Here is a 27,824-nt window from a genome sequence, read left to right on the forward strand (position 1 = left end):
GCTGATCCATCTTACTTATACTACAGTTCTAGGATCTGTTATCTGGAAACCCATTATCCAGACAGCTCAGAATTACAGGAAGGCCCTCTCCTTTAGACTCCATTGTAATTAAATAATTCTAATTTTAAAAATGATTTCCTGTTCCTCTCTAATAACAAAACAGTACCTTGTACTTGATCCCAACTAAGATATAATTAATCCTTATTGGAGGCAAAAGAATCCTATTGGGTTTAATTAACATTTAACAGTCTGTATGAATGGGGTGAAAAATGAGCATGCTTCTAGCTCTGCAGGAAGAGCATGGAAGGAATGAAATAAACCGGTGTAACTTATGTCAATAGATAAGTGCAATTGATGATTTCATTTAGGATCAAATGTTACAGCGAGAACCCAGATGGAGTGTTCCCTGGATCACCTTCTCTTCTTGCCACCAGATGAGAAGAACGGACAGCAGAGCAGGCCACCAGGTACCCCCACCCGAAGCTGCCAGAATTCCCGATGCTCTGAGCCTGACATGGCTGAGCACCACCGGAGAGGTTCCTCCAAAGACAAGAAACTTTTGGCTTCTAATGGAACGCAAACACAGCCATGACCTAGGATTTTACTAGGAGCCAGTCGTGGCCCAACCACGAACAACCAACTCTAAAATGAACCAAGCAACACAAGAGAAAACAGCGCCCGATGTCAGAGAGAAAACTCACATGGATACGCCTGCAGTACACTACTAGGTACATATATGTACATTCTGCCCTAGGTGTACACTTTATACACTCCCAAGCATACAAAGGATGTCGACTGGAATGCATAGTAGAGCTTATGGCTACACAGACATGGACATGACAGTAAAAAAAATTAAAAGAGCACATACACAGAAGAGAACAAGCGATTGGCCGGGAGGAACAAAAACGTTGGCGTTGCTGTGAAGCTGTAAATATTTCCAAAAAATAAAAAATGACAAAAAAAACAAAACAGACACCACAGCAAGTGGGGAAAGGAAATAAAACAGTATGGATACAAAATGTATGAAGAAACTGACATTCTCCATGAATAACTTATTTTTATTTTTTATGTTAATATTTATTTATTTATGTGGAAAACAGGGGCGGGCTATTTCATTTGAGTTTCTTTTCTTTTTTTTTTTTTTTGTAGACTTCTGTTTCTTTGTTTTTCAAAGGCAGCTGACGCCAAAAGACCTTGACCTTCTCTAGCACATCCCCACAACTGTCATTTTATAACCTGGAACTCAATAGGCATCTTGTACCCTGCCATATCCCAAGTTCCCTGAACGTATTGCCCTGGTGTAAACGCAGCATATCCTTGCACATGTATGTAATGGCAATATCTCACTACTAGAAGTACCATCAGGTTATTTGACCTTTGTATATCTAGTGATCTTGGTCGCTCCTATTAAACGTAGTATGGGAGAGCCTCATACTATCAAATAGCTCTTTGAAACTCTCCATCAAAGGGCTTCAGCTGTCATCATCTCTGCATGTGCAAGCCACACGTGCTATTGTAGAAAACTAGACACAGAACAAATCTCGGGTTCAACCTTCAATGCCCTCTGCTGGAAGTGCCAGAGGTCCGACTTCACAAATTGAACATTTCCTCTGTTTTTGTCTGACTGCTGAATGGTTTCTTAAACATTTAGTCTTCATTTTTGCCCCTTCCTTTTGCCTGTTCAGAATATATCTTTGCTTACCTATTCATGTATGCAAATATTTACGTTGTCCTTGTGTGATATATTTCAGGGGCACACACACAGAGTAATAATTTGATTGAGACAATGTTATAAGTAACCACTACAGATGTTCAAAAACCATACCCCTTTGGGAATGCAGGGGTGACCAGGGGGCTGCAGCTTAGCAGAAACCCATTTGGGCATCCATCGGGCGGTTCTCAATAACCCAATACTGTACCTTCCTTGGTAGACTTACATGTCTGCGGTTTTTTTTTTCACTATCAGCTGCTATAATGTTATTACTATGGCAATAAGGCACATCTGGTGTGGGATTTATTGATGACATTTTAATCCCTAAAGTGCCATAATATATAATAATGCCACAGTGATCTTACGGTGATAACACTGGTATTTTTTTTTTCTTTTTGTTCAATATGCAGCCACAAGTTTAATGTAAAAAAAAAAAAGTCATTCTGGTTGCACCTGTGATACAAATATATAAATATATATTTATTTAAATAATAATGTAACTTTTCTTTTGGAAACCCATAGGAATGGCTGATTAATATGTGGTGGGAATAATGAGCATATGTATATCGTTCCTTCTGTCTTTTTCATCCAAGAGTATTAAGCCAGAATTCAAAATGAAAACCCAGCTGAACTTGTTTTGTCTCTATCTCTCATCCCGTTCTTTCACTCTGTTTTTCCTGTTCCTCTGCCCGAGTTCCAAGTATGGACTAACTAAGATGGGGGTGTGGACATGCATGTCAGTGTGCTGAAAGCTTTCTAATGATTAGATGGTGCTGAGTAAATAGTCTTTCTACTTATTATGCAGCCAAGAGCCGTTCAACACACAACCAGGGTGCACAGGGGTAAATACAGTGTCACCAGCCAAGTTGCTGCTATATGGAGGGCATTGTATTGCAATGACATACATGAATGTAAACCTTCTTAGATGGGATGTGTATATGTATTCATAAAAAAAACATCAACAATGAACAACCAAATGATGACCTTAGTGTGGCATTCAATTAAGAGGAAGGTGTGGAAACGCTTGCTACTTTATACTGATCAGACCATTTCCAAAACTGGTTGAATATCTGTGAATATCCACCATCTGCCAATATCCACCATCCATTAAAGGTTCTTCTGTAGCGCAAGAGTTTAGAAAGGGCAGTAGTGTTGACTTCATCAATACTGTGTTCGTCAAACCTCCTTAAAACATATATATTACAACTAAATATTTTGCAAGGTTTCCAGTACTTCTTTCATATATAGGAAAATTTAGCTCCCCTGCATGTTGGAGACATTTGCCCAACAGAACTAAACTCAAAGATCAGAATCACATCCTGCAATGTCCTTGTTCAGATAAGCCAATGCAGCAGTAAGGTCTAAGGCAGTGACCCCCAACCAGTAGCTCACAAGCAACAAGTTGCTCACCAATCCATTGGATGTAGCTCCCAGTAGCATCAAAGCAGATGCTTATTTTTGAATTCCCAACTTGGAGGCTAATTAATTGTATAAAAACCAGATTTACTGCCAAATAGAGTCTCCTGTAGGCTACCAGCCACATGGGGCTACCAAATAGCCAATCATATAATTTATTTGACATCAACAGGAATATTTTTCATGCTTGTGTTGCTACCCAACTCTTTTTACATTTGAATGTGGCTCACAGGTAAAAAAAGATTGGGGACCCATGTTCTAATGCATATTGGGCAACCTTGGAGTCAACACTACATGAGGCCTTATACTAAGTCTCCCCCTGATCTGGCCATGATGTTTTCATGTATAGTTTGTACTGTTCTTTATATGGAACACAATGAATTTCTGTAATTTGGCTTGATCTTGAAGACTCTTGACTTGATCATGGAGACTTCAGTGCTTTCAAGAACACATCCTTCCAGCCTTTAATAACGTTTTCAATGATGTATATTGAGTTGTTACCATGGACACAAGTGGTGGGTATTGGGAATGGACAGGTGCAAATCAGGTGCACCAGGAAAGGGGCAACTTTGTGGATCAGTTATATAAGTTTCCTCCCCTGCATGCTGGAGAATTTTGGCCAACAGAACTAAACTCAAAGATCAGAATCACATCCAGTAATGTCCTTGTTCAGATAAGCCAATGCAGCAGTAAGTTCTAAGGCATATTGGGCAACCTTGGAGTCAACACTAACTGAGGCCTTATACTAAGTCTCCCCCTGATCTGGCCATGCTGTTTTCATGTATAGTTTGTACTGTTCATTATATGGAACACAATGAATTTCTGTAAATTGGCTTGATCTTGAAGATTCTTGACTTGATCGTGAAGACTTCAGTGCTTTCAAGAGCACATCCTTGCCACCTTTAATAAGGTTTTTATTATGTATATTGAGTTGTTACCATGGACACAAGTGGTAGGTATTGGGAATGACAGGTGCAAATCAGGTGCACCAGGAAAGGGGCAACTTTGTGGATCAGTGGATAACCCATTACCACATTGCATGTATATGTTATAAAGATACATTTTGTATTGCAAAGGTTTTGAGAAGTTAGAACTTATCAAGGTTTTATTGGCAATCTATTGTGTGACTGATAGCTCCTTGGTTGGGGTAAATCTTCTAGTACACGTTATTGGCATCCCTTAGACATTCATCCAGGTAGTTTTGGTTCAAGTAGCCCAAGCCTATTCCCTGGTTCCACAAGCAGTTTGTGTACATCAAAGATAACATCAGAAGGTTGTTGTCTGTGTAGATGTTCCACCAGCAACTCTCCAAATGTTTCCATCCAGAATGCCTTGAGAGCAGCTGCTGAAAATAGCCTCTGTGTGGTCAAATGAACAGATATGTTGAATGTTGTACTTGTATATTCTGAATCTTATTGTACTGTTTCTGTAATATGTCATGTTCTAGGGTTTGTTTTTTGCATATTTGTTTTTTCAACCCTCTCCATTGAGACCAGAATTTGCCTGTTGACGAGACAATGGACATTTTAATAATGTTTTTGTGGCAGGATGAAAAAAGCAAAACATTTTTATTTTGCATAAGCTACTAAGCATGCGGGCGTGCACATGACTTCAGATGGATTGTATGTAAAATGCCAAATTATGCCTCCTTTCTGTCTTCCACCTCCTTTCTGACAGCTTCCTTTGCCCGGTGAACCGCCTCAGATTCGTTATTAAGATTACCAGGAATGTTACATTGAAGAGTCTATGCGGACCCTCCCCTCTTTTAGTTGCATTGCAACCCTGTAGCAAGAAAAGGGTTAATGTGTACTCCTGTAAAATATATATATATATATATATATATATATATATATATATATATATATATATATATATATATATATTCCTTTCTCTGGCTCTGTCCCTACTGTTACTGAAACATCTCTTATTTTTCTTTCTTCTTTTACCCTCAGTTCATCATTTCATTCATTCACAATTCCTGTTATATCACACAATTCTCTAAAACCAATCACAAATGGTAAAATTTAAGAAAAAAAGTTTCCTAGTGGTTTGTTTTTTTGCCCTGCGCAACTGTTAAATCAGATGGAAATTTGCAGCTCCACAACTGGTTCATCCAATAAATCTAGGGGGCATTCGGTACCACAGGCCATGGGTCTTAATTCTGTCAGGGTACACACTTAACTAAAGGTGGCCATACACTGAGATCCGCTCATTTGGCGATGTTGCCAAACGAGCGGATCTCTCCCCGATATGCCCACCTTGAGGTGGGCAATATCGGGCTGATCTGATCTTGGGCCCTAGGGCCCAACGATTGGATCCTAACGAATAGCAATGGGCGGTTGGATCGCGGGACTGCATCAATGAATAGATGCGGCCGCGATCCAACGGGATTTTTAGTCCCATCCGAACGAGATTTGGCCGACTTTCGGCCAGATCTCGATCGGTGAAGCCCGTCGGGGGGCCCCATACACGGGCCAATAAGCTGCCGACACGGTCTGTCGGCAGCTTTTATCGGCCCGTGTATGGCCACCTTAAATCCGTTGACATTGTCTATTTTAAACTTTAATGTTAGAGGCGCCAATAACTAATTTCTTTTTTGATTATTCTGTATATCCTATATGTGCTGTTGACACTTAAATATAAAAAAAACTTCAGGACAAGAAACATAGTGACATAGTAAGTCAGGTTGAAAAAAGACACACTTCCATCAAGTTCAACCTTTTAACTTTTTTTAACCAGAGGAAGGCAAAAAACCCCATCCGAAGCCTCTCTAATTTGCCTCAGAGGGGGAAAAAATTCTTCCTGACTCCAAAATGGCAATGGGACCAGTCCCTGGATCAACTTGTACTATGAGCTATCTCCCATAACCCTGTATTCCCTCACTTGCTAAACACCATCCAACCCCTTCTTAAAGCTATCTAATGTATCAGCCTGTACCACTGATTCAGGGAGACAATTCCACATCTTCACAGCTCTCACTGTAAAAAAAAAACCCTCTTCCGAATATTTAGGCGGAACCTTCTTTCTTCTTATTGGAATGGGTGACCTCGAGTTGCCTGGAAAGTCCTACTGGGGAGGATGCAAAATTTGTCCCATGTCTCATAAACCCATAGCAACCAAAGAAATCATAGAGCAGATTTAATAAAGGGCTAAGTGGCAAATGCTGACAACAATTCACCAGCGTTACCACCCGCAGGGACATCGCCTATTTACTAATGGGCACAGCTGCCAATTCGCTAGCGAAAGAGATAGGTACTGGCGCGCATTCGCACTCTTTGCCAGGCGACATATCGCTCTGGCGAATGGACGTTACTCTGCAAATTCTTCAAAATGTTATCTCTTTCGCCTGAAAAGTGCACTGCAGTGCATAGATCTTCATCAGTCTTCTGTTACTTACATCATATTCTTAGTGGAAAAAGAATCAAAGTTCAAAAAACGCTGGCGTCTTTTCCTTTTTTCAGAGTGATAGCCTGCAAAAGTCCTTGAAAAAATTTTTTGATAACCAGTTTCCCCCATACATTTTCTAACATATAGAACATTAACTATACAGTGGGCTCATGTGTAGGGCATTATAACAACTCTATTGTCTTTATTAAGGTTCCCTGGACATGTGTATTTAACAGTGGAAATGTAATTTGCTGCAAAATATAACATAAAGAAGTTCATTCAACTTTAAATTTCCCGCCGTATGCAAATTAACCTGAGCGCAAGACCTCAACGAATTTGCGATAGGCAGAAATGAACGCTAGCGAATCTTCGCTTTCAATTGCTCGCATTTCTGAAGTAACGCTAGGGAAAAGTCACAAGCGTTCGGCGCCCATGACGAAACTACACATTTTAGTGAATTAACGTTGTCTGAGCGAATTTTCGCATGGCGAAGTGTAGCGATAGGTGCGAATCGGACGCTGCCCACTTTTCGCCGGTTTGTAAATCTGCCCCCATGTACATGCTAGCTACTAAGTAGTTGCTATGGGTTACAATGCAAGCACTGAGAATTTTCTTATATTAGCCCATTTATTTATTTATTTTTTTGGTTTTCTAAAGATTAATTTCTCAGCAACTAAAATGGCTAATGGCCTTTGGAACAGGGTGGTTTGTGACGACTGCAGACTCCCCAAACTGAGTCAGTTGGTTCAACTAGCTGGATATTGTAAGTGGATAATACAATGTGCAAATGATCCATTCATGCAGGAGCTGCGGTGTGGGGATACACTGGGTAGTCCATTCTTTGTCTACATCTAAACCAATCAAGCCACTTCAACAACTTATTAGGGGCCATTCAACTAGATCCCAGATGGAAGATCAAGCAAATGGGGCAGGTGGTAAGTACAGGATCCAGATACAGATGGCACCCACTAGTGGACTTCTAAATGACCTGCATATTAGGCATCAGGAGTGGGGATATCTATGTTGCTCCCCTTACCCAGACCTCATAAATATAGAAGTGGCAGATGCAGTCAGCACTGTTATCATCAGGGGAACACAGAAGCACAGAAAATGGTGGCAAATTCTTCTTCGTGCAGGGCAGGGACAGAATGCACCCCTTTTTTTGCACTATGCACTCATGCCATATGCCATACACATACTGTAGATAACTACATTAATCCAGAAATGAGGTGTCATTAACCAGTTTAAGCACATCCATAATTACATTTACCTATAGTTGAACAGCCAAGGCAATAAAAATATATGAATAACTCAGCAGTTCTCATTCAAGCAAATATTTAAAGGAACTTGTACAATGTACATAGTTACATTGTGATACTAAGCTCTATAGTTAGTATAGGTATGGGTATATAGAATTTAATTAAAAGTAAGGAGGGGTGTATGTATGGATGCTGGGTTTTCATTTGGAGGGGTTGAACTTGATGGACTTTGTCTCTTTTCAACCCAATTTAACTAACTACTATGTAACTTGCCGGTTATGTTTTATATGGCTCATCTTGCAGATTAAACAAGGCTACTATCATAAAAGAGAGATGAGCAGTTCACAAGGTTTTGCTTAGAAAAGGGGCACTATCAGTTTGCTATTTAAATTCTATCGGTAATGGAAATACAGTTCACAAAGATTGCAAAATGTATAATAACCAATGCACAATTCCTGGCTATTTGAATTAAATCAAACAAAACAGCGGTTGCTTAAAAAAGTCTTTAAATCTAGGTAACCATTTTCCCATTTTAGAACAATAGTTTGTTCAGAACAATTTTTGTTTAAAGTTGCCCTAGCGAAGAATCTGCAGCTGCACCCAAATGCATTGAAAAGGATATCAATTCAAGTAGCCATACATGTACAAATATGCTTTATAGTTTTGGTTTGCATGGGAAAACATGTTTTTTTCAAAACACATCAGTTAATAGTGCTGCTCCAGCAGAATTCTGCACTGAAATCCATTTCTAAAAAGAGCAAACAGATTTTTTTATATTTAATTTTGAAATCTGACATGGCGCTAGACATATTGTCAGTTTCCCAGCTGCCCCAGTCATGTGATTTGTGCTCTGATAAACTTCAGTCACTCTTTACTGCTGTACTGCAAGTTGGAGTGATATCACCCCCTCCCTTTTCCCCCTAGCAGCCGAACAACAGAACAAAGGGAAGGTAACCAGATAGCAGCTCCCTAACACAAGATAACAGCTGCCTGGTAGATCTAAGAACAGCACTCAATAGTAAAATCCACGCGTTTCGTGTGTTACCACACGTAATCATAGGCATCATAGGATGCCTATGATTACGTGTGGTAACACACGAAACGCGTTAGGACGATATATGTTTGTGCAATAAAGTAAAGAGATTTTTTACCGCTATCTGGAGTCCTGCTGAGTGCGTGCCAAACTACAGAATAAATGATGTCCAGAATGGAACCCAGACAAAACCAAAGAAATGGCAGTATAATTATTATGTGTATTCATAATAAAGAAAAACTCATAAAGCCATACACAGCATTATTTCAGTTAAAATAATCTTTAATAATAGAGTAGGGAGAGTGAAAAGCAGAGCTCTTCCTACATACCTTTTTTTGGAAAGATTCTTTGTATAATCTCGCTGGCACTGGTGCAGGTACTACACCCTTTTTGTTATTGTGCAAATCTTTTTTTTTTTTGCTGAATTAATGAATGCCTTGAATTTTAAATGTTCTTCCTGCACATAGAAATATGTTTTCAAAATCAAATGTGCAATAACTTTACCTACTTTTTACTTACAAAATTAACTAAATATACAATTTTCCAGGGGATGCCCAAACCTTTGCAGTCAACTGCACTTTGTGCTACTGCTGCTGCCTTGTAAATTTTTTTGTGTGAATGACCAATTTTGGGTGGTCATGCCCCTAGCTGACTCAGAGCCACCACACTGTCGGCTTCTTTTCACAGAAACAAAAAAAAACTATGGGAGTTGGGAGGTAATAAGGAAGGTTGTGAGAAAGTGAAATGGACAGTGCCAGGTCACCACAAGGCAAATTCTACCAGACAATTTAGAAATATCTTCAAAAACTGATTCCTTATTTCATAATATTCATAAACATAAGAAAACATAAAATATTTGTTCAATGAGATGCCCCCCCAAGATAAAGTTTCCATTCCAGTGTCAAAAAAAAATTACTTCCAACCAACTGCATGTATAGCACCTACAGTTCATCCTCCAATTCAACATCTAACATAATTTCCATTGTGATATTGTCATACCTGGTATAACCTGTAAACCTTCTGTACTTCAGTACCATAACACTATGCATTTTATGACTTTCCTTACTGCCCCATACTCATGTTTATTCAAAGACAAATACGATTATGGAAGAGTTCTTTAATTGTCTGTTGTTCTTGAGCACTTCAGTAGACATTTCAGTGCAGCATATGGGGGTACTGTTTTTGTCCCCATTATTCAGATAGCCCTGTGTTATGCACACACTGAAGGCGAGGACGTACAGTACATATAAATGGATGGCATTTTGAACTCAGCTCAAAATATTGAAGAGTATAGTATATAGTTTAAAGTTTGTCAGCTAAAACTTCAGTTGCTGAAAACAAAATAAAATGAATAAAGGTGCAGCAAGGATTCAGGCCAGGGACGGACTGGGCCAGCGGGATACCGGGAAAAAACCCAGTGGGTCCTGGCCCTCTTGGGCTCCTGACAGCCCTGGCCTGCTCCCCCGGCTTTGTCTCCCGGCCTGTCCCCCGGCTAGGGTTGCCATCTAGCCGGTAAAAATGTTATTTTATGCCAATGTTATTTATACAAACAAAAATATAGGAAGGCCGGTATTTTATTCCAAAAAAGGTGGCAACCCTACCCCCGTCCTGCTCCCCCAACCTCTTCCCCTGGCCTACTCCCCCGGGTGCCCATAATGATATCTGCCGCAGCGTGCATGCGGTGCATTTTTGCGCATGTGCGTCATGTTTGTGCATACGCGCGCCATGAGTTTTAAAGTTGAGAGGGGGCGCCCAAGGACTGCAAGGAGGGCCCTTGTTTTGCAGCCCTGGTGGGCCGCTATGGCTCTAGTCCGACCCTGATTCAGGCCTTCAAAATTGTCTATAGGAGCTAGCCATCTTGGATCTTGTCAGGTCATCTTGTCAGTATCAGGGGCACAGCACATGCTCAGTGTACTCTGTATGAGCAGTTGAGAAGGGGCAGATTTTGAATTTGGAAGTTATGGGAATTTTTTTTAACTAATAAATTCGAATGTACTCACAACTCGAATGGGAGATTATTTATGAAAAAACTTGAGCGTCTAATATTCGATCGAATGCGAACGACCCAAAAATTTTAATGGCATTCGAATCGAGTTTTCCTCCAAAAAATAACTGAAATGTCAGGAAGGCAATTAACATCTTTAAACGGTTCAACACTACTCTGCCATTGATTTGTACATGAACTCGGCAGGATTTAGGTGTCGAATATTCAAATTAGAACTGTTTCCAGGGTCGAGATGTGATCTCACATTCAAATTCAAGTTGGTGATTTGAATTTGTGAATCAATTTGAATTTATCATTCAAACCGTAATAAATCTGCCCCTAAGAGTTATTGGAAATTGTTAGGCAGAAATGATATTACATCTGCCATAAAAGATGCTGCAGGTACTGGTTTCTGGGCAGTGATGTAATATGATTGAGAATTAAAGACTAATTAATGACTAATGACCCTCAGTCGTATTTATATTCTCCTAAATCTCAAGAGTTATCCCCATCTTTTTCGAGATATTAACAGAACATGTCAGGTATCAGCTAGTAGTTCATAAAGATAGATCACAACAGCTTTTAAAAACAGTAAAAGTAGACTTTTCTACACCCATTTCATTCACAGAATTAAAAAAAAATACCACTACCAATACCACTTTTTATCTGAAAAATATATTTATATTAAAGCTATCACAGATCTCCATCATTATACTTGAATAGTTGTTAACACACTGAACAAGGTTTCACGGAGTCATTTGTATTGAAGTGGTTGCAGTGTTGAGGTTAATCATTGCATGAAAATGATGATGTTTTACAAAAACAGTCTGTAGATTCCTAGGACCACTGCCTTCTGATGGATGCATTCCTCTATAAAAGGCTACTTGCCTGGCCCTTGAACCTGTAATATTGCAGTTCAAAGTGAACTAATACTTCTCTTTAATGCTGTTGTTGTGCTGGCCATCCGTTCAACAGTAGAACACGCAGATTGCTAAATACTTAATGTGACCGTGGAGACCTGCATTTCGTTTGGGATAACTGTCCTCTTCTTGACGTGGAAATAGTGTCCATCAAGATGCCAAAAGTCCACTGCGAACAGTCCATAAAGGAGGAATAAAATCATAGCCACAATCCATTCACATATAGCAGATATTGATTTCATGTTCATCTTGAGGAACACAGCCACTTTGACGTGGGGTTAAGGAATATTAAGATAAAATAGATTTTTATTACAACTTATTTAATATCTAACATTATTACTACCAGATTATAATTACAACTTATTTAACATCTACCATTATTACTACCATCGAGCACAATGATTTTCCATTATAATAAATGATAAATTCACCCCAAATCCTCAGATCTCTCTTTGTAGCCTTTGGGATTTTCAAATAACAATAAACATTCTTAATACTAGCAGCCAAAAATTGTACATCCTACCTGCTGATATAATTATTGTTGCAAAATTTAAGTGGTCAATAAGGGGTTGTGATTGTTTTAATGTCCCTAAAAATGAATGTGGCTAAAAATGCCATATTTTATATACTGAACTTATTGCACGAGGCTAAAGTTTCAGCTTGTCAATAGCAGCAATGATCCAGGACTTCAAACTTGTCACAGGGGGTCACCATCTTGGAAAGTGTCTGTGACACTCACATGCTCAGTGGGCTCTGATTGGCTGTTGAGAAGCTAAGCTTAGGGCTCGTCACTAATTATCCAGCAGAAAATGAGCTTCCCCTGTAATATAAGCTGATGCTACTAGGCTGATTATTAAATTCTGATGCTAATTACTGTACACTGGTTTCTGTGCTGCCATGTAGTAATTATCTGTATTAATTACTAATCAGCCTTATATTGTGACATTTCTATTCTATGTGTACTGTATATTGTGAGTGGGTCCCTAAGCTCAGTAAGTGACAGCAGCACAGAGCATGTGCAGTGAATCAGCAGAAAAGAAGATGGGGAGCTACTGGAGCATCTTTGGAGACACAGATCTTTACTGCTAAAGGGCTGTGGTTGCCTCGGGCTATATCAAAATATAATGTACAAAATTTTTAGCTACCTCTTTAGTTAAGCTTTAGTTCTCCTTGAACCCTAACTGGATTACTTTATTTTAAGTTTTTTAATTTTTCCAAAGGGAGTCTACATTCCATCTGACCCATCTTAACCTATCTTAATACCTATAAAGTAGAACCAAATACAAAGTATAACTATATTACCGAAAGCATACTAAAGCTGAGATCTAAAATCCAAGAAGCCTCCCCATCCAATCATATCTTATTCTTCAATTACATCCCTGCACTACATCACCTCAATTATCTATCTCAGAAAATCTTTCCTTGTTTAATTCCCTTGGATTCATCTCTGCATTCTTTGTAATATTTATTCTTGTGAAGCTATCTTTATTGCAAGGTGCAGAACCAGATGTGAAATAAAGATCTCAGCCTCTCCAAAGAGAGCGTTCGACAACTAGAGAGCCACCGAAGACCCATATTGCGCAGGATTGTTTGTGAGCTACTTAAACCACATTCATCCCCCACTCCAAATTATTATTTCAATGTTAAGGATACTCAAGACGATTAATGCTGTACAAGCAACGCTCAGGCAAAATCTGATTGGTCCAATGTAACATCCGCCATGCGTTGGCTTCACCATGTATGTTAAAGCAGTCTGCATCCAGAAGTAGATGTTACCAATAACAAAGGCCAAAAAAGCTCCAGCTAAGTGTGTTTCCAGCTGATTAGATTGCTGTGAAAGAGAAGGCAGGGCAAAACCATTGGTGATTGGCAGAATGTTAATGGATAGATCAGATGTTTTGTACTTGTCATTCATATTAAAGGAAAAGGAAAGGTGCTTTTACTTGGGGGTGCCAAAAGTTAGGCAGCCCCAAGTGATTGTATCTACTTACCTGACACCCCGGGCCGGTGCTCCTATGAGGAGAAAATTGCACCGGTTCGGCATTATTCCAGCGAGCACCATGATTGGCACCAGTCCGGGTTGTCAGGTAAGCCCCATATAAGTATACATCAGTGATGGGTGGATTTCTCCCGTTTCGATTCGCTGAAAAATTCACGAAACGGCGAAAGATTAGAGAAAAAATTGTTTGTTGGAAATTGACGCCCACATCCAATTTTGGACGCGTTTCCTTAAAGTCGCTAGAGTCAATTTTGACACTGGTGTTAAAGTCAGCGGGCATCCGAATAGCAGTGACGTGCAGTGATTTTGACGGAAGCGACTTTTTGGACACGCAACCAAAAAATATTTTTACATCACTTTACAGGGAGACAATATCATTTTCCAATAGTCCAACAGGATGATTTACCTGGAAATTCCCGACTATGGATGTGCCCAAGGCACATAGGATTCCCATTGCCAAACTCACAGAATTCAGGACGGAGTGGCAATTGTAATCTCTAATTTGCTGAAACCGTATAGCAGAGATCCAGACACCTAACGAGAAAGGCAGAGCATCTTAATTGCATACAATTACAGATAAAGGAAATGGTTACTGATATAAATGGTTATTATTAAGTACAAGTATAGGATCCCTTATCCGGAAACCCGATATCCAGAAAGCTCCGAATTACAGAATGGCTGTCTCCCATAGACTCCATTTAATCCAAATAATCCAAATTTTTAAAAATAATGTCCTTTTTCTCTGTAATAATATAACAGTAGCCTGTACTTAATCCCAATTAAGATATAATTAATCCTTATTGGACGCAAAACCAGCCTATTGGATTTATTTAATGTTTAAATGAATTTCTAGTAGATTTAAGGCATGAAGACCCAAATTACGGAAAGATCCGTTATCAGGAAAACCCCAGGTCCCGAGCATTCTGGATAACAGGTCTCATACCTGTATATGATTCTCAGTTAATAAACTCCTAAAGCTGGCCATAGACGCAAAGATCCGATCGTACGAATCCTTGATTCCTTGAATCCTTGATTCGTACGATTTTCGGACCGTGTGTAGAGAATCCCGAACATTTTTCGTCCCATGGAGATCGGTCGTTTGGACGATTGGCCAGGTTTAAAGATTTCTGTTGGCTGAAGATAATATCTCTGCATGTATTGCCGATCTGATGATATCGCTGTGAGCTTCCCAGTAGAATTTGTTGGGCTTTATTCATGCTTTTGTCAACTTTTTCTGGGCATAAATTAACTGATTTATGATTATATACCAGAGCTGGCCCAAGGCAATACTTCATGGCCTGGTGCCCCTACAGCCTGCCCCTTGTTTCAAGGTCTTTAGTTCCACTTGTATGAATCATATATTTGTATTGATCCTTATAACTAGCGGCTACCATACTTCCATATACTGCCATGGAACAGCCCATTGTGTGACATCATAAACTGTCACTTTTATACAGGGCAGTTAAAACAAAATAAGAAAACAAACAGAACATACCTAGCATTGCTCCAACATTAAGAACTTGTCCAAATACGCAGCTCTGCGGAGGGTCTGTCCCACATAGGCTATAGGGAGAAAAATGGACACTCATTCACATTTCACTACTTATCGATGGGTTACACAGATAGTAGACACACAATACTTCTCATCTGATTTTCAAGAAAGATAGAATTTATTAAATCCTGATACAATATCCTTTTCTGATATTAAAGACCATTGCATTTTCCCATCTCATGGGACTTTAAATACATTAATCAATTGCACAAATACCATCATCTAGAACACTTGCTCTTCTTGTCCCCATAAACACCGCTGTCATTCTGAATGTTAGCTGATTATGATACTACACCTTTGGCAGGGGACCTGTCACCTTAAGAAATAATTCCAAATCCTATTTTATGATGTTAGTAGAGCAAAATAAACTTCACTTACACTAAGGGGCAGATTTACTAAGGTTCGAGTGAATTTTCGAAGCTAAAAAAGTTTGAATTTCGAAGTAATTTTTTGAATACTTCGACCATCGAATTTACTTCAACTTCGATTCGAAGTAAAAATCGTTCGAATATTCGACCATTCGATAATCGAAGTACTGTCTCTTTAAAAAAAACTTCGACTTCAATACTTCGCTAAATTAAACTTGCCGAAGTGCTATGTTAGCCTATGGGGACCTTCTACAACCATTTTCTAAGTCTTTGTACATCGAAGGAAAATCCTTCGATTGTACGCTAAAATCGTTCGAACATTTTGAACGCTAAATTCGGTGAAAAATCCTTCGACTTTGATATTCGAAGTCGAAGGATTTCAATTCGAGGGTCGAATTTCGAAGTTTTTTTAACTTCGAAATTCGACCCTTAGTAAATCTGCCCCTAGAAAAGTTATTTAAATATTATTTTTTTTAGCCTTGAAATGTAATCATAAGCAAGCAGGCAGTAGCCATTTTTTTTCAAGATAACCGTTGTTACAGCCAGTTAACCAACAGCAGAATTCAAGCACATATAAAGATAAGAATATCATATTGAGAATACAGCAGGCAGTAAACTATACAGTATGTATAAACACAGGTATTAAAGGATAAGTAAACCTTTAAAATAAGTGAATGTAAAATTGATGAGAGTGCTATTCTTACAACTTTTGTAATTTACATTCATTATTTATTTTATTTTTATCCCAAGATATTAAGGGATACATGTACTGTTCATATGAATGAATTTTGTTAGAACAGCACCACCTGCTGGTCATTTTCCCATCAGTCTGACCACCAAGTAGTCAAGGAAGTTGTCAGGAGAAAGAAAGAGGCTGCTCTGATGTTCCTCTGCTTAGAAAACAAATTGGAAACCTTCCTAAATTCTTTCCTAAGCAGAAGAAAATTAGAGCAGCCTCTTTCTTATTTTAAAAGTTGACTTATTTTAAGGCAAGCTTTGTATCAACTTGCTAAATGAGTTTGTAAGGAGGGAGAGGGAATGTAGGGAGTGCAGAATGGAAAATGAAAGTAATTGCCGATGCCTCAGGCATAGAGGAAGGCGATATATGATTGACAGCTGCAATTTTGAAACGAGTTTATAACAGGTAGGAATGTTTGAATTAAAAAAAAGAATTTGCGTTTCATGTTAAAATTTAAAGGAATTTTATTGTACAGCTTTTATGTCTGGGAGACAGGTCCCCATTAATTCCAGTGAACTTTGGGAATAAGATATTTTTCAGACACATACATTAAAACTTTATCACTCAGTACCCCACTAGCCCCCCCCCCCCCAGAAGGTGCACGATCTGTTTTTTCAACACTTATGCTTTATTTTTAATGACTGACTTGCTCTGTGAGTATGTCAGATAAACCTGCTCTTAAACATAAAGATTTTTCTCTTGGCCTTGTTTTCTGATATACCAGAAACATTTTCCTTTATCTGACTATTATCTGACTTATTATCGGACATTTCAGCCACTTAGGGGGCAGATTTATCAAGGGTCAAATTTCGAATTTGAAAAACTTCGAAATTCTAATTCAAAAAGACCAACTGAAATTTAATTGAAGGTTTTTTTTAGCCGAATAGAACCGTTTTCGAAACAAATAGGTCCGTTTTTTAAAGTCAGCAAATTGACTACCAATAGGTTCTAAGAGGTCCCTCCTAGGCTAAAACAGCAATTCGGCAGGTTTTCGATGGCGAATGGTCAAAGTTGAATATTTAAAGAGAAAGTAATGATACATTTCGATGTTGGAATTTTCACATTCTTTTCAAGTTCAAATTGAGTTTGGACTATTCCCTAGTCGAAGTACACAAAAAATAGCTCAGAATTCAAACTTTTTTTAATTTCACTTTGACCCTTGAAAAATCTGCCCTTAACTGTTCCATTCTAGACCATTATGTTACATCTTCAGTTCACCCTTTGATAAACATGCCCCCTCTTTCTCTCTCTCTCTCTCTCTCTCTCTCTCTCTCTCTCTCTCTCTCTCTCTCTCTCTCTCCTTTTTTCTCTTTATATACAGATATGGATATGGATATATATCTTCTGAACATAACAGGACATAACATATAAGAAAGCCCTTACCTGATATAGGGAAAACCATCTGAGAGATTGACAGAACCATTGCTAACTGACATGCCATACCTGTTAAAAAGGTAATAATAAACAAAGCATAACATTTATAGTTAAAGATATCTTGTGCCCTTGATTTAAAATATGAATAATAATGTTGATCATAGGTGATTCTTTTCCTTCCAGGTGAACAATACCATAAATTAAATTAGCAAAGCTGTATTCCCCTCTAAAACAGCCTGCCATGTGATCATCTACTATTTTTCACTCACCTGATTCCTTACAATTATGTGAGATATATGTATGATACAATAAAATGGTGAAGACTTTATATTGTGTAGAATTAATCAGGTCCCACATAGGCAACTCGTGGGATAACTGGACAAATAACATTGCAACATATCCGCACATCTAGGTAGTGATATTGCACTTGTTAAAGGGCATGTAAAGTCTAAAATAGAATAAGGCTAGAAATGCTGTATTTTGTATATTAAATATAAACATAAACTTACTGCACCACAAGCCTAATCAAACAAATAATTTATGCTTTCAAAGTTGGCTACAGGGGGTCACCATCTTGTAACTTTGTTAAACATCTTTGCAAGACTAAGACTGTGCACATGCTCAGTGGGGTCTGGGCTGCTTAGGGATCGTCATAAACAAAGCTGCTTGAGTTCTGCATGGCTGGGAAGTAAGGCGGGGACTCCCCCTGCTGTTCATAAGTATGATTGTTTCCCTGCAGAGCAGTTAGGGACCGACTGGCAATTCCTATCCACAGCAGTAAATGAAGGGAGAATTTCACTGCATACAGTCAGGTTTCTTATAAAAACGGTACACATTTTTTAATTAAACTATATTGGAGATAGGTTTCTTTTTCATTAAAGAAAGTAAAAATGTGATTTTATTTTTTTGTATTTACATGCCCTTTAATAAAGAATTTATTGCACAATATTTATTGGCTAAAATACAATTTGCATTTCTTGGGGCAGTTGACAATGCTATAATTAAAGACATAAATACTTACACTATCCATATTCCGGCAGTGGCCCATATAGTCAGACAAATGGGAAGAAGAGCCCAGGCCCACATTACTAATAGTCTGCAAAACATTAACGCAGATAATACCAGTGAGACGTGTCCATTGCATTGACATAACATTTGTGTACGTACATTAGGGAACTGTTTCCAGATAAAGCTAAAAGTAGGTCAATCAAGTTGCTACAAGCTGTATTCAAAATTTCCATTATCTTCCCCTAAATTAAAGTTATTCCCTGAGTGTATATGGACAGACCCACTTAAGTTGCCCATTTCCATTGGGCACTGACTCTCTAGGAGAAGTAGGCATATAAAGGATCAAAAAGTGATCTGGTGAAAAGCAGGAATTAATACTAAAAATACATATCCAATACAATTGATTTATGTAGGAGTAACATATTAGGGGACATACTTGACCCCGGGGTGCACTTGCGCCCCCCAGTTCATCACACATAGTGCTGGATGAAAAATCTGGTGCTTAGTGACAAGTGCAGGAGATTCAGCTAGCCCTGCCCTTTAAGGACAAGGAAAGTTAAGCTAAAGAAGTAGCTAGAAATGTTGTACAATATGTTGTGGGCTTCTGTATCAGCCCCAGGCAAACACAGCCCTTTAGCAGTAAAGATCTGTGTCTCCAAAGATGCCCCAGTAGCTCCCCATCTTTTCTGCTGATTCACTGCACATGCTCTGTGCTGCTGTCACTTACTGAGCTTAGAGACCCACTCACAATATACAGTACACATAGAATACAAATTTCACAATATAAGGCTGATTAGTAATTAATACAGATTATTACTACATGGCAGCACAGAAACCAGTGCAATTAGCATCAGAATTTAATAATCAGTCCTGTAGCATTTTAGGGTTTAGTTCTCCTTTAAAGAAACAGAAACATGAAAGAATGAAAGTGTTCTTATGTAATGAATAAATAATGTAGTGTTGCACTGCAGTGGTAGAACCGGTGTGTTTGCTTCAGAAACACTACTATAGTTTATATAAACAAGCTGTTGTGTAGCCATGGGGGCAGCCATTGAAGCACAAGACAAATAGTAGATAACAGACAAGCTATGTAGAATCCTATTGTATACTGCAGGCCTTATCTGTTATCAGCTGTATATCCTGTACCTTTTCTCCTTTTTCAGCTTTGAATGGTTGTCCCCACAGCTACCAGCAGCTTGTTTATATAAACTATAGTAGAATTGCTGAAGCAAACAAACCAGTTGTACCAGTGCAGGGCAACAGTGCATTATATTTTAATTAATGTAATACACTTTAATTTGTTGGTGTTACTGTTCCTTTAATGCCTGCCTTAGGAAGAGGTCAGGGTCTGCACCTCCTGCCGCTCGGTCTTGTATGGGGTGGGATAGGTGGCACCCACATGCAGGTTTGTGAAGCTATCAGCATGACAGGACTTGGCTTGTTTAGTTGGCCTATTTTAACTACTCATAATTATGTACCCAGGCCTGGATTTGCAGTGAGGCCACAAAGGCCCGGGCCTAGGGCGGCATAAATTAAGGGGTGGCATGCCCTGATTCTGGAGCTAATAGCGCTCGGTGCTTAGAGCTCCGGTAGCAAAACAATGCGCATGCTGTGGAGTAACCCAGATTATATCTTGCAGGTGGAGTTGTATTTTGAAAGCAAATGCTTGATGTTCTTTAGGTTTATATCAAAAAGAAGACTTTGGAAAACACTGAAATTTGTGTGTGGGTGTGTGTGTGTGTGTGTGGGGGGGGGGTTCTTTTTCAAATTGCTATTAGAACAATGCAAAGCACCAAAATCAAAGGTCATTTTAGCTTACCACAAAAAAATTAACAGGTACAAAGAACACCAGAAGTGTCACTTTATATAAAACTATTTAAGAAATATTTTTTTTCTCTCTTTCTTATAAGTCTAGTGGGAAGAATATGTGCAACGCCATCAGCCTTCAGATTATCAGTAATCATTTTTATTTACTAATAATATTAAAAATATATATATATATATATAAAAATATATGAAATAATATATGAAAGCTTTGGTTTAGAAATAGGATTATATTCTGCAAGTTTAAATCCAATCAATTCAATATCACTCAAAAACAGAAAATATCTTCATGCTTTAAGGATGTGTTTAAACAAACAGTTGGTTGTACAGGTATGGGACCTGTAATCCAGAATGCTTGGGACCTGGGTTTTTTTGGATAACAGGTCTTTCTGTAATGTGGATATCCATACCTTAAGTCTACTAGAAAATCATGTAAACAATAAATAAAACCAATAGGTTGATTTTGCTTAAATCAAATCAATTCAATATCACTCAAAAACAGAAAATATCTTCACGCTTTAAGGATGTGTTTAAACAAAAAGTTGGTTGTACAGGTATGGGACCTGTAATCCAGAATGCTTGGGACCTGGGTTTTTTTGGATAACAGGTCTTTCTGTAATGTGGATATCCATACCTTAAGTCTACTAGAAAATCATGTAAACAATAAATAAAACCAATAGGTTGATTTTGCTTAACATAAGAACTAATTATATCTTATTTTGTGCACACCTGATGATTCGGGGAGTTTTAGTCGCCTGGTGACTAATTGCCTCTTCTTTGGGACGACTAATCGTGAGGCAACTTCGGGCGACTTTGGAATACGAAGCGCCACGTGTGCCATGGCAGGCGTTTGGGGAGATTAGTCGACCCAAACAAGAAGCGGTTAGTCGCCAGGTGACTAAATCTCCCCGAATCGCCAGGTTTGCCCTTACCCTAAGAAATGTGTATAGCCAAAAGTAAGTGTCACATAATGGATATATTGCAGTTATTGATACTTACTGAAGCCGTTAAAGATAAGATTAAACAGGGCTAATTGTGTCTGTTTGAATGGCTGGGTGCAAAGTGCACCCTTTAATAATCTCTGTCCTTACTATCATGTTTCTATATTTAGACCTCATACCGAAGTCCTTTTTAGCCTTGCTATTTTTGCAAATAATATCTAAATAGATCATTCCCAAGGCATTCATTGCATCAGAGTTCTACAGCCTGATGTTACACAAGGCAACCTGGTTTCCTGAGGGCAGTGACCATATTTTGTCAACTGTAGCAAAGATCTTTTGATGGTCAGTAGGTGGAGCAAGAGTTGGGACAGCCAGGTAGTTTATAGACACTGAGACCCTGTCAAAAACATTCATAGGGTGATTTTTTATGAAAGCCCAAAAATAGAACATATATTTAAATTGTAATCGACATGGAGGGGGAGAACAGGCTTCGAAGTTACTCAGGGTAGAGAAATATAAGGCACAGTATAAGATATTTTATGCTTGTAGTTACATAGGTTAATTGGGTCGAAAAAAGACCAAAGTCCATCAATTCAACCCCTCCAAATGAAACCCAGTGCACATACCTAAACACTGACCCCTCCATACACTCAATTATACAAACTATAGATTTTAGTATCACAATAGTCTTGGATATTATGCTTGTCAAAGAAATCACCCAAGTAGGTTGACTTCTTCAAAGTTTAGGGGGATCTGAAAAGACTTTCTTGTTGGGCTCACTACTTTATATTTAACCACTCTGCCTTTTTTATTTTAAATTTCATAAAATTTATGCTTGTTCATCATACAGAGTGCAAGGAGCCAAGGGAAATTGTGGTTTCTTCTTTAGAAGTTATTAAATGTTACCTCATCCGCAACTGTATTTGACATGTGGGAAGGAAGGTTGCTGCTTTATGCAAGGACTTGCCCTGTGGTTCTGAACGTTCTCCATTCTGAGTCATTGTGTAATGTTATACTAGGAAGTGGCTCATTAATATATTATTACGGTTGGTGAGTGTCTTCCTTTGTGAGTGATTTCTGTGCCCAATCTGTCCCTTGGATGTTTTACTTCTGTTAGAAGCAACCAGCCTAACCTCAAGGCAAGTGTGCTCTCCTACAAATGCACCTGGATGCTGGTGGGTCTACCTAGTCAGTAAACCAGCTTACTTAGTCAACTACTCGAAAACACAAGTTAAAGGATCACTCTCTTTTTTGAAATATTGAAGCAAATGTATAATTATTCATTTCCCCCAAATATCTATTTAGGTATTAGTGACTGGACTGTTTAAATGAATTTCTAATTCGTTGACTAGTGTCTAGTAAATGAATACCAGTAGATTAAATGCCAACAAATACAAAAGAATATATTCTGAACAGTAAAATGTAATTTATTGTAGTGTTATGTTGGGTTGTTAGTGTTTCAAGCCTTTTCAGAACTCAAGGCAGCCGAGTTGGACACCACAACCAAGGCATTCTTTACTCTTTTTACTCTTATGATTAGTAACTCATATTTTTAAAGCTCCAATATATTCTGCAGAACTATACAGTTGAGGGGTATACACAGTTAAGGGGTTATTTACTAAACCCCGAATGCAAAAATCACAAAAAAAAAAATCGTGATTTTTTTTAATTAAATCAGACTTTTAAAAAAATCACACATTTTTTGGAATTAATTAAACCCTGAGGATGGAAAAGTCTGAATCTGAAAAGCCGGCATTTCAGACCTGTCGAGGTTGCGTATAAATCAATGGGAGAAGTCCCAATGATTTTTTTGATATGCGCTGGGTTTTTGTGCAAAATCATGTTTTCTGAGTTTTCGGTTGAAAATTCTGGAAAATATTGGTAAATTCGTGAAAATCGGATGAAAAAATCTGCAAAAAAATTGTGAAAATCTGATTTTTTTTCCCACAAAGCAAATTTTTTGGGAAAAAGTAATAATAAATAGTTGTAAAAAACCCGAGCGGATTTGATCGGAGTTTGTATAAATAACCCCCTAAATGTCTTCAATAGAAGCTTAAAATATAAAAGCTGTTAACTGGATGCCATGGGATACTAGACTTGGTGCAAACAGCGCCACTATCCATATACAGGTATGGAATCCGTTATCCAGAAAGCTCCAAATTATGGAAAGGTTGTCACCCATATACTCACTTTTATCAAAATAATCCAATTTTTTAAAAATGATTTCCTTTTTCTCTGTAATAATAAAACCTTGTACTTGATCCAAACTAAGATGTTATTAATCCTTATTGGAAGCAGAAGCCTATTTGGGCTTATTTAATGTTTACATGACTTTCTAGTAAACTTAAGGTATAAAGATCCAAATTACGGAAAGATCCATTATCCGAAAAGCCCCAGGTCCAGAGCATTCTGGGTAACAGGTCCCCCACCTGTAGTACTTTTCTACCGTTTTGATTTTTCATCATCTGAATCCTACTGGATGCTAAATGCAAATTGGTTGTTATACTTGTAGCAAAACCTTTTTATTTTATGTAGACAAAACGTTTTACTTTATGTTGCATAACCCCAATTTAATTCAGAAGTGATAGCATTTGCTACATAGTGATAGTGTTATCACTCACAGCTCCTGCTCTCCAGTAAAGCTGCAACAGAGCAGCGACGTTGCGTTGTTACGTACAACTGGTATTTAATATTGAATCCTGATTAAATAAGCCAGGTCCTAGAATGAATCAGCTGGGAGGGATCTACAGTGCATAGCTGTTATATAAAAACCTATTAATTATGCCTTTGGGGCCTTATAAACGTGCAGGAGTTTATATATATATATACACATGACCAAATACATCTGAACTTTTATGGCACGTTATACATTAGAAATAGCTCTTTTACTGTGAGCACGGGATGTTATTTTAATGAATAAGATGACATTCACCTTTAAAGAGTGCTGACATCATTAAAGGGGTAGCTCACCTTTGGGGTTACTTTTAGTATGTTATAGAATGTCCAATTCCTAGCAACTTTGCAATTGGTCTTCAATGTGTATATGTTATACTTTTTGAGTTATTTGCCTTTTTCTTCTGAACCGTTCAAGCTTTCAAATAGGGGTCACTGACCCCATCTAAAAAATAAATGCTCTGTATGGCTACACGTGTATTGTTACTGCTACTTTTTATTACTCATCTCTCTATTCAGGCCTCTCCTATCCATATTCCTGTCTCGTATTCAAATCATTATTCAAATCATGGACCCTAGCAACCATATTGCTGAAACTGCTGAAACTAAAGAGCTGCTGAAGAAAAAACTAAATAACTCAAAAACCACAAATAATAAAAAATGAAACACAACTGTAAATTGTCTCAGAATATCACTGTCTACGTCATACTAAAAGTTAATTTAAAGGTGATCGTCCCCATTAAACATTGATGAAGGAAACTAGCCATTAATAGTACAACATAAATTATGCTATTGATAAAACATTTTGGGTCTGGTGAATCGAAGTGTTCCTGCATTACTTTTGGCAGATTCAGGAACTTGTGGAGCTTGTGTAAGAATCACTAAGCCAGTTAGTTGCACCCTATGAAATATGGGCAGAAGTGTCAGCAATCAAGGCTGGCTTTTGTATAAGAACAATCAAAGGCAAACAAATCTGACACTTGACTGAAGAGCCCACAAGAGTCATAGAGTGAAGGAAATGCACAAACCGAGGTGAAAATAGCACATACGCTATTAATGCCTTTCCTCAATAAAAAAAAAAAAGAAGAATGAACGTTAACACATCTAATGTAATTAGGTCTTTGGTTTAACAAAACTAACGAGGAGCAATTCTGGACATTGTTACAGACCAGGGTCATGTTTATCCAATGCCTAAGGGTAAACTGGACAGTAAATTGGAATTCGCTACTCGTATTTATTCACAGCACACTGTTGCCTTGCTCCTGACAACAATGTGTAATAGGGTGCAAAGTGGTGGAAAAACTTTATGATGCTATAATCACACAGTGCAGGGGTCAGGGAAAGAATTTTCCGGTACACTTACTTTCTAGCAGTAGAACAGGAGTGGTGTAACTAGATATTACTGGGCCCCACGGCAAATTATTTTCAGGCCCGTAGAGGTTGACTTGTTTTACCAATATTTATTGAAATTATATATGAATTAGTGCCTCATGAGGTCCCTTCTTGGGCCCCCCCTGCAGCCGCAGGGTCTGCTTCCACCCCTGATTATATTCCATAGATATACTAAAAGCAACTGTTTTATTCCACACAATTATCCTTTGTCTCGTACCTAATTAACTTTAAAGGCTTAGGCTGAACTGATGGCTCACAATCACTGATGGCTGACAATCAAATATGAATTGCCCTCAGTCAACAACTGTCACCCAAAAATAAGTACTCATTAGTATTCATATTAAAGTACTCATTAGTAATAAGTACTCATTGATGGTCACAACAGTTTGTCACTGGGGCAGAACAAACAACACAGATAAGTTTCTTGATCATTTTCCATCAAACAAAATTATCTTTGTAATCACCAAAAAGATATGTAGAAAAAAGAGATGAGGATAGAAAATCAGCGATCAAAGACCACCGACACCTTGTATGTACAATGCTTATCTAAACACACACATAGATAAGTTGAGTCTATAATTGTGGAAGGTTCTTTAAATTGATCATAATGTTGACCATCAAAACCAAAACCAAAATACCATAGCCCAAAGGCTATTCATGAGATTATGGTTATTTTATTTTTATATTTTAGCTTACAGCTCTTCGGCCATGCATCATACATTGTACTACCCACTTAAAGTAGCTTGAGACCCTGTATTTTGGAGGCTCCTATTGTTCCAGTTGAAACCACTTCCCTAGGAACAAGTCCTGTATATTAATAAAGCATGCACAAAAGACTACTGCCCTATCTTGCATCCAGTGGTGACAGAGTAAAAAATATATATGGTAAAATTACATTTCTAGAGTAAGACAGAACCATATAAAGCAGCTGTAACGCTTCAGACATACCTTAATGATTCTTGCCTGGTGGTTCTCAAGGTCTGTTGGACTCCTAGCACTTCTTTCTCAACTTCTAACTAAAGTTTGTGTGAAGTCGGGTGTCAAGGTCTAATTAAAACAAGCCCCACCCACCAGGTGACCAAGCAATGGGGGAAAGTCCATGAAATACAGTTTTAGTGGAGCTACTGTAATCTAAGGACGGGCTGTAAAAAGGTGATGCCAGACATATCATTGTTAACAGAAGCACATAATGTTAGAGTGTATTATAGTTAAAGGTACACAACAGAAGATTCTAATTATTCTAAATTGCCATAAAGTTATTTATGTATATATATATATATATATATATATATATATATATATATATATATATATATATATATATGTACGTATATATATATATTTATGATGTTATATATATATATATATTTATGAAGAGGAAGAGGATAGTTCATATACAGTTGTTATATAAATACAGGTATAGAAATTTGAGCTGACACAACATGAAGGAGGTCCCTATCCCAAAAGTCCTCCAAGCTTTATTTATTCTAAAACCTTAACTGATTCCCGGGGTTTGCCCACTGTGTTCTCTTCCTTCCTTAAACTATGATGCAAAGTCCAAAATCACCCAATACTGACACTTTTTTAAAATGTTATTTTGAGGGTTATTTACTAAAATCTGAATTTATCTAATTTTTTACATAAAAAAAAACATTACTATACCCAATTTTACCTTATTAAAGGGGAAGTAAAGGTTAAAAGTAAGTAAGCTTTATCAGAAAGGTCTATATAAATACACCAGTAAACCCTCAAAGTAATGCTGCTCTGAGTCCCCAAAAGAAACACAGCATTTCTTTCCTTCTATTGTGTACACATGGGCTTCTGTATCAGAATTCCTGTTTTCAGCTTAAACCTCCAGGACAGGGCTTGAGCATGCTCAGTTTGCTCCTCTCCCCCTCCCTCCTCCCATCCCTGCTGTAATCTGAGCTCAGAGCTGTAAGTGAGCAGGGAGAGACTCAGGCAGGAAGTGATGTCACACAAAGCTTATATGGCAGCTTCTATACTAAACAAACAGAGACAGTGTCTAGAGCTATTTACTCAGATATGGTAAAACATTCTGCAGAATAAATATAGCGTTCTAGCTTGCACTATTGTGGCTTATCTGTTGGCAATAAACTGTCTTGGAGCTTTCCTTCTCCTTTAATTATTAAAAAAGCTTGGTTTAATTGGTTTGGGTGACAACTCGATAAAATTGAGCGAAAACCTGAATCGTATGATTTTTTTCTGAGTTTTTTCCCCCGAATT

At 38.1% G+C, this 27,824-nt stretch overlaps 2 protein-coding genes across 7 annotated transcripts in view; one reads left to right on the forward strand and one right to left on the reverse strand.

Moving 5' to 3' along the window:
- LOC108697808 (serine/threonine-protein kinase BRSK2) overlaps positions 1-1,721 on the forward strand; it is a 172,969-nt gene extending 171,248 nt beyond the window's left edge. For 2 of the 5 annotated variants that reach the window (XM_041571622.1, XM_041571624.1), the window contains exon 19: positions 369-1,721. In XM_041571622.1, the coding sequence (XP_041427556.1) occupies positions 369-592 (224 nt within the window). In that variant the 3' untranslated portion in view covers positions 593-1,721. The remainder of the gene's footprint in view (positions 1-368) is intronic. The other 3 variants (XM_018228237.2, XM_041571625.1, XM_041571623.1) reach the window with 2 other exon arrangements.
- Positions 1,722-11,449: 9,728 nt separating this feature from the next.
- tmem150b.S (transmembrane protein 150B S homeolog) lies at positions 11,450-26,581 on the reverse strand. Of its 2 annotated transcripts, NM_001096024.2 has the most exons (7): positions 26,529-26,581; positions 18,764-18,838; positions 17,752-17,811; positions 15,205-15,272; positions 14,116-14,243; positions 13,364-13,541; positions 11,450-11,975 (listed from the first exon to the last, which is right to left on the reverse strand). In NM_001096024.2, exons 2-7 carry the CDS (start codon positions 18,826-18,828, stop codon positions 11,782-11,784), a joined length of 693 nt encoding a protein of 230 aa, NP_001089493.1. In that variant the 5' UTR covers positions 18,829-18,838; positions 26,529-26,581; the 3' UTR covers positions 11,450-11,781. The 2 variants fall into 2 exon arrangements, with proteins under 2 accessions (NP_001089493.1, XP_041426496.1); XM_041570562.1 differs by lacking the exons at positions 15,205-15,272; positions 17,752-17,811; positions 18,764-18,838; positions 26,529-26,581 and adding an exon at positions 13,702-13,853 and having other exon boundaries at positions 14,116-14,246.
- Positions 26,582-27,824: the final 1,243 nt, after the last annotated feature.

Source organism: Xenopus laevis, chromosome 7S (assembly GCF_017654675.1).
Source record: "Xenopus laevis strain J_2021 chromosome 7S, Xenopus_laevis_v10.1, whole genome shotgun sequence".
Lineage (NCBI taxonomy): Eukaryota > Metazoa > Chordata > Amphibia > Anura > Pipidae > Xenopus > Xenopus laevis.

What these genes read in the sequence shown, in the direction of transcription:
- tmem150b.S (NM_001096024.2), bottom strand. Translation starts at nt 18,828, where the DNA reads ATGTGGGCCTGGGCTCTTCTTCCCATTTGTCTGACTATATGGGCCACT. An exon ending in GATGGTTTTCCCTATATCAG is followed by an intron (nt 15,273 to 17,751) that starts GTAAGGGCTTTC and finishes TTCTCCCTATAG; the next exon opens with CCTATGTGGGACAGACCCTC. An exon ending in TAATGTTGGAGCAATGCTAG is followed by an intron (nt 14,244 to 15,204) that starts GTATGTTCTGTT and finishes CTTTCTCGTTAG; the next exon opens with GTGTCTGGATCTCTGCTATA.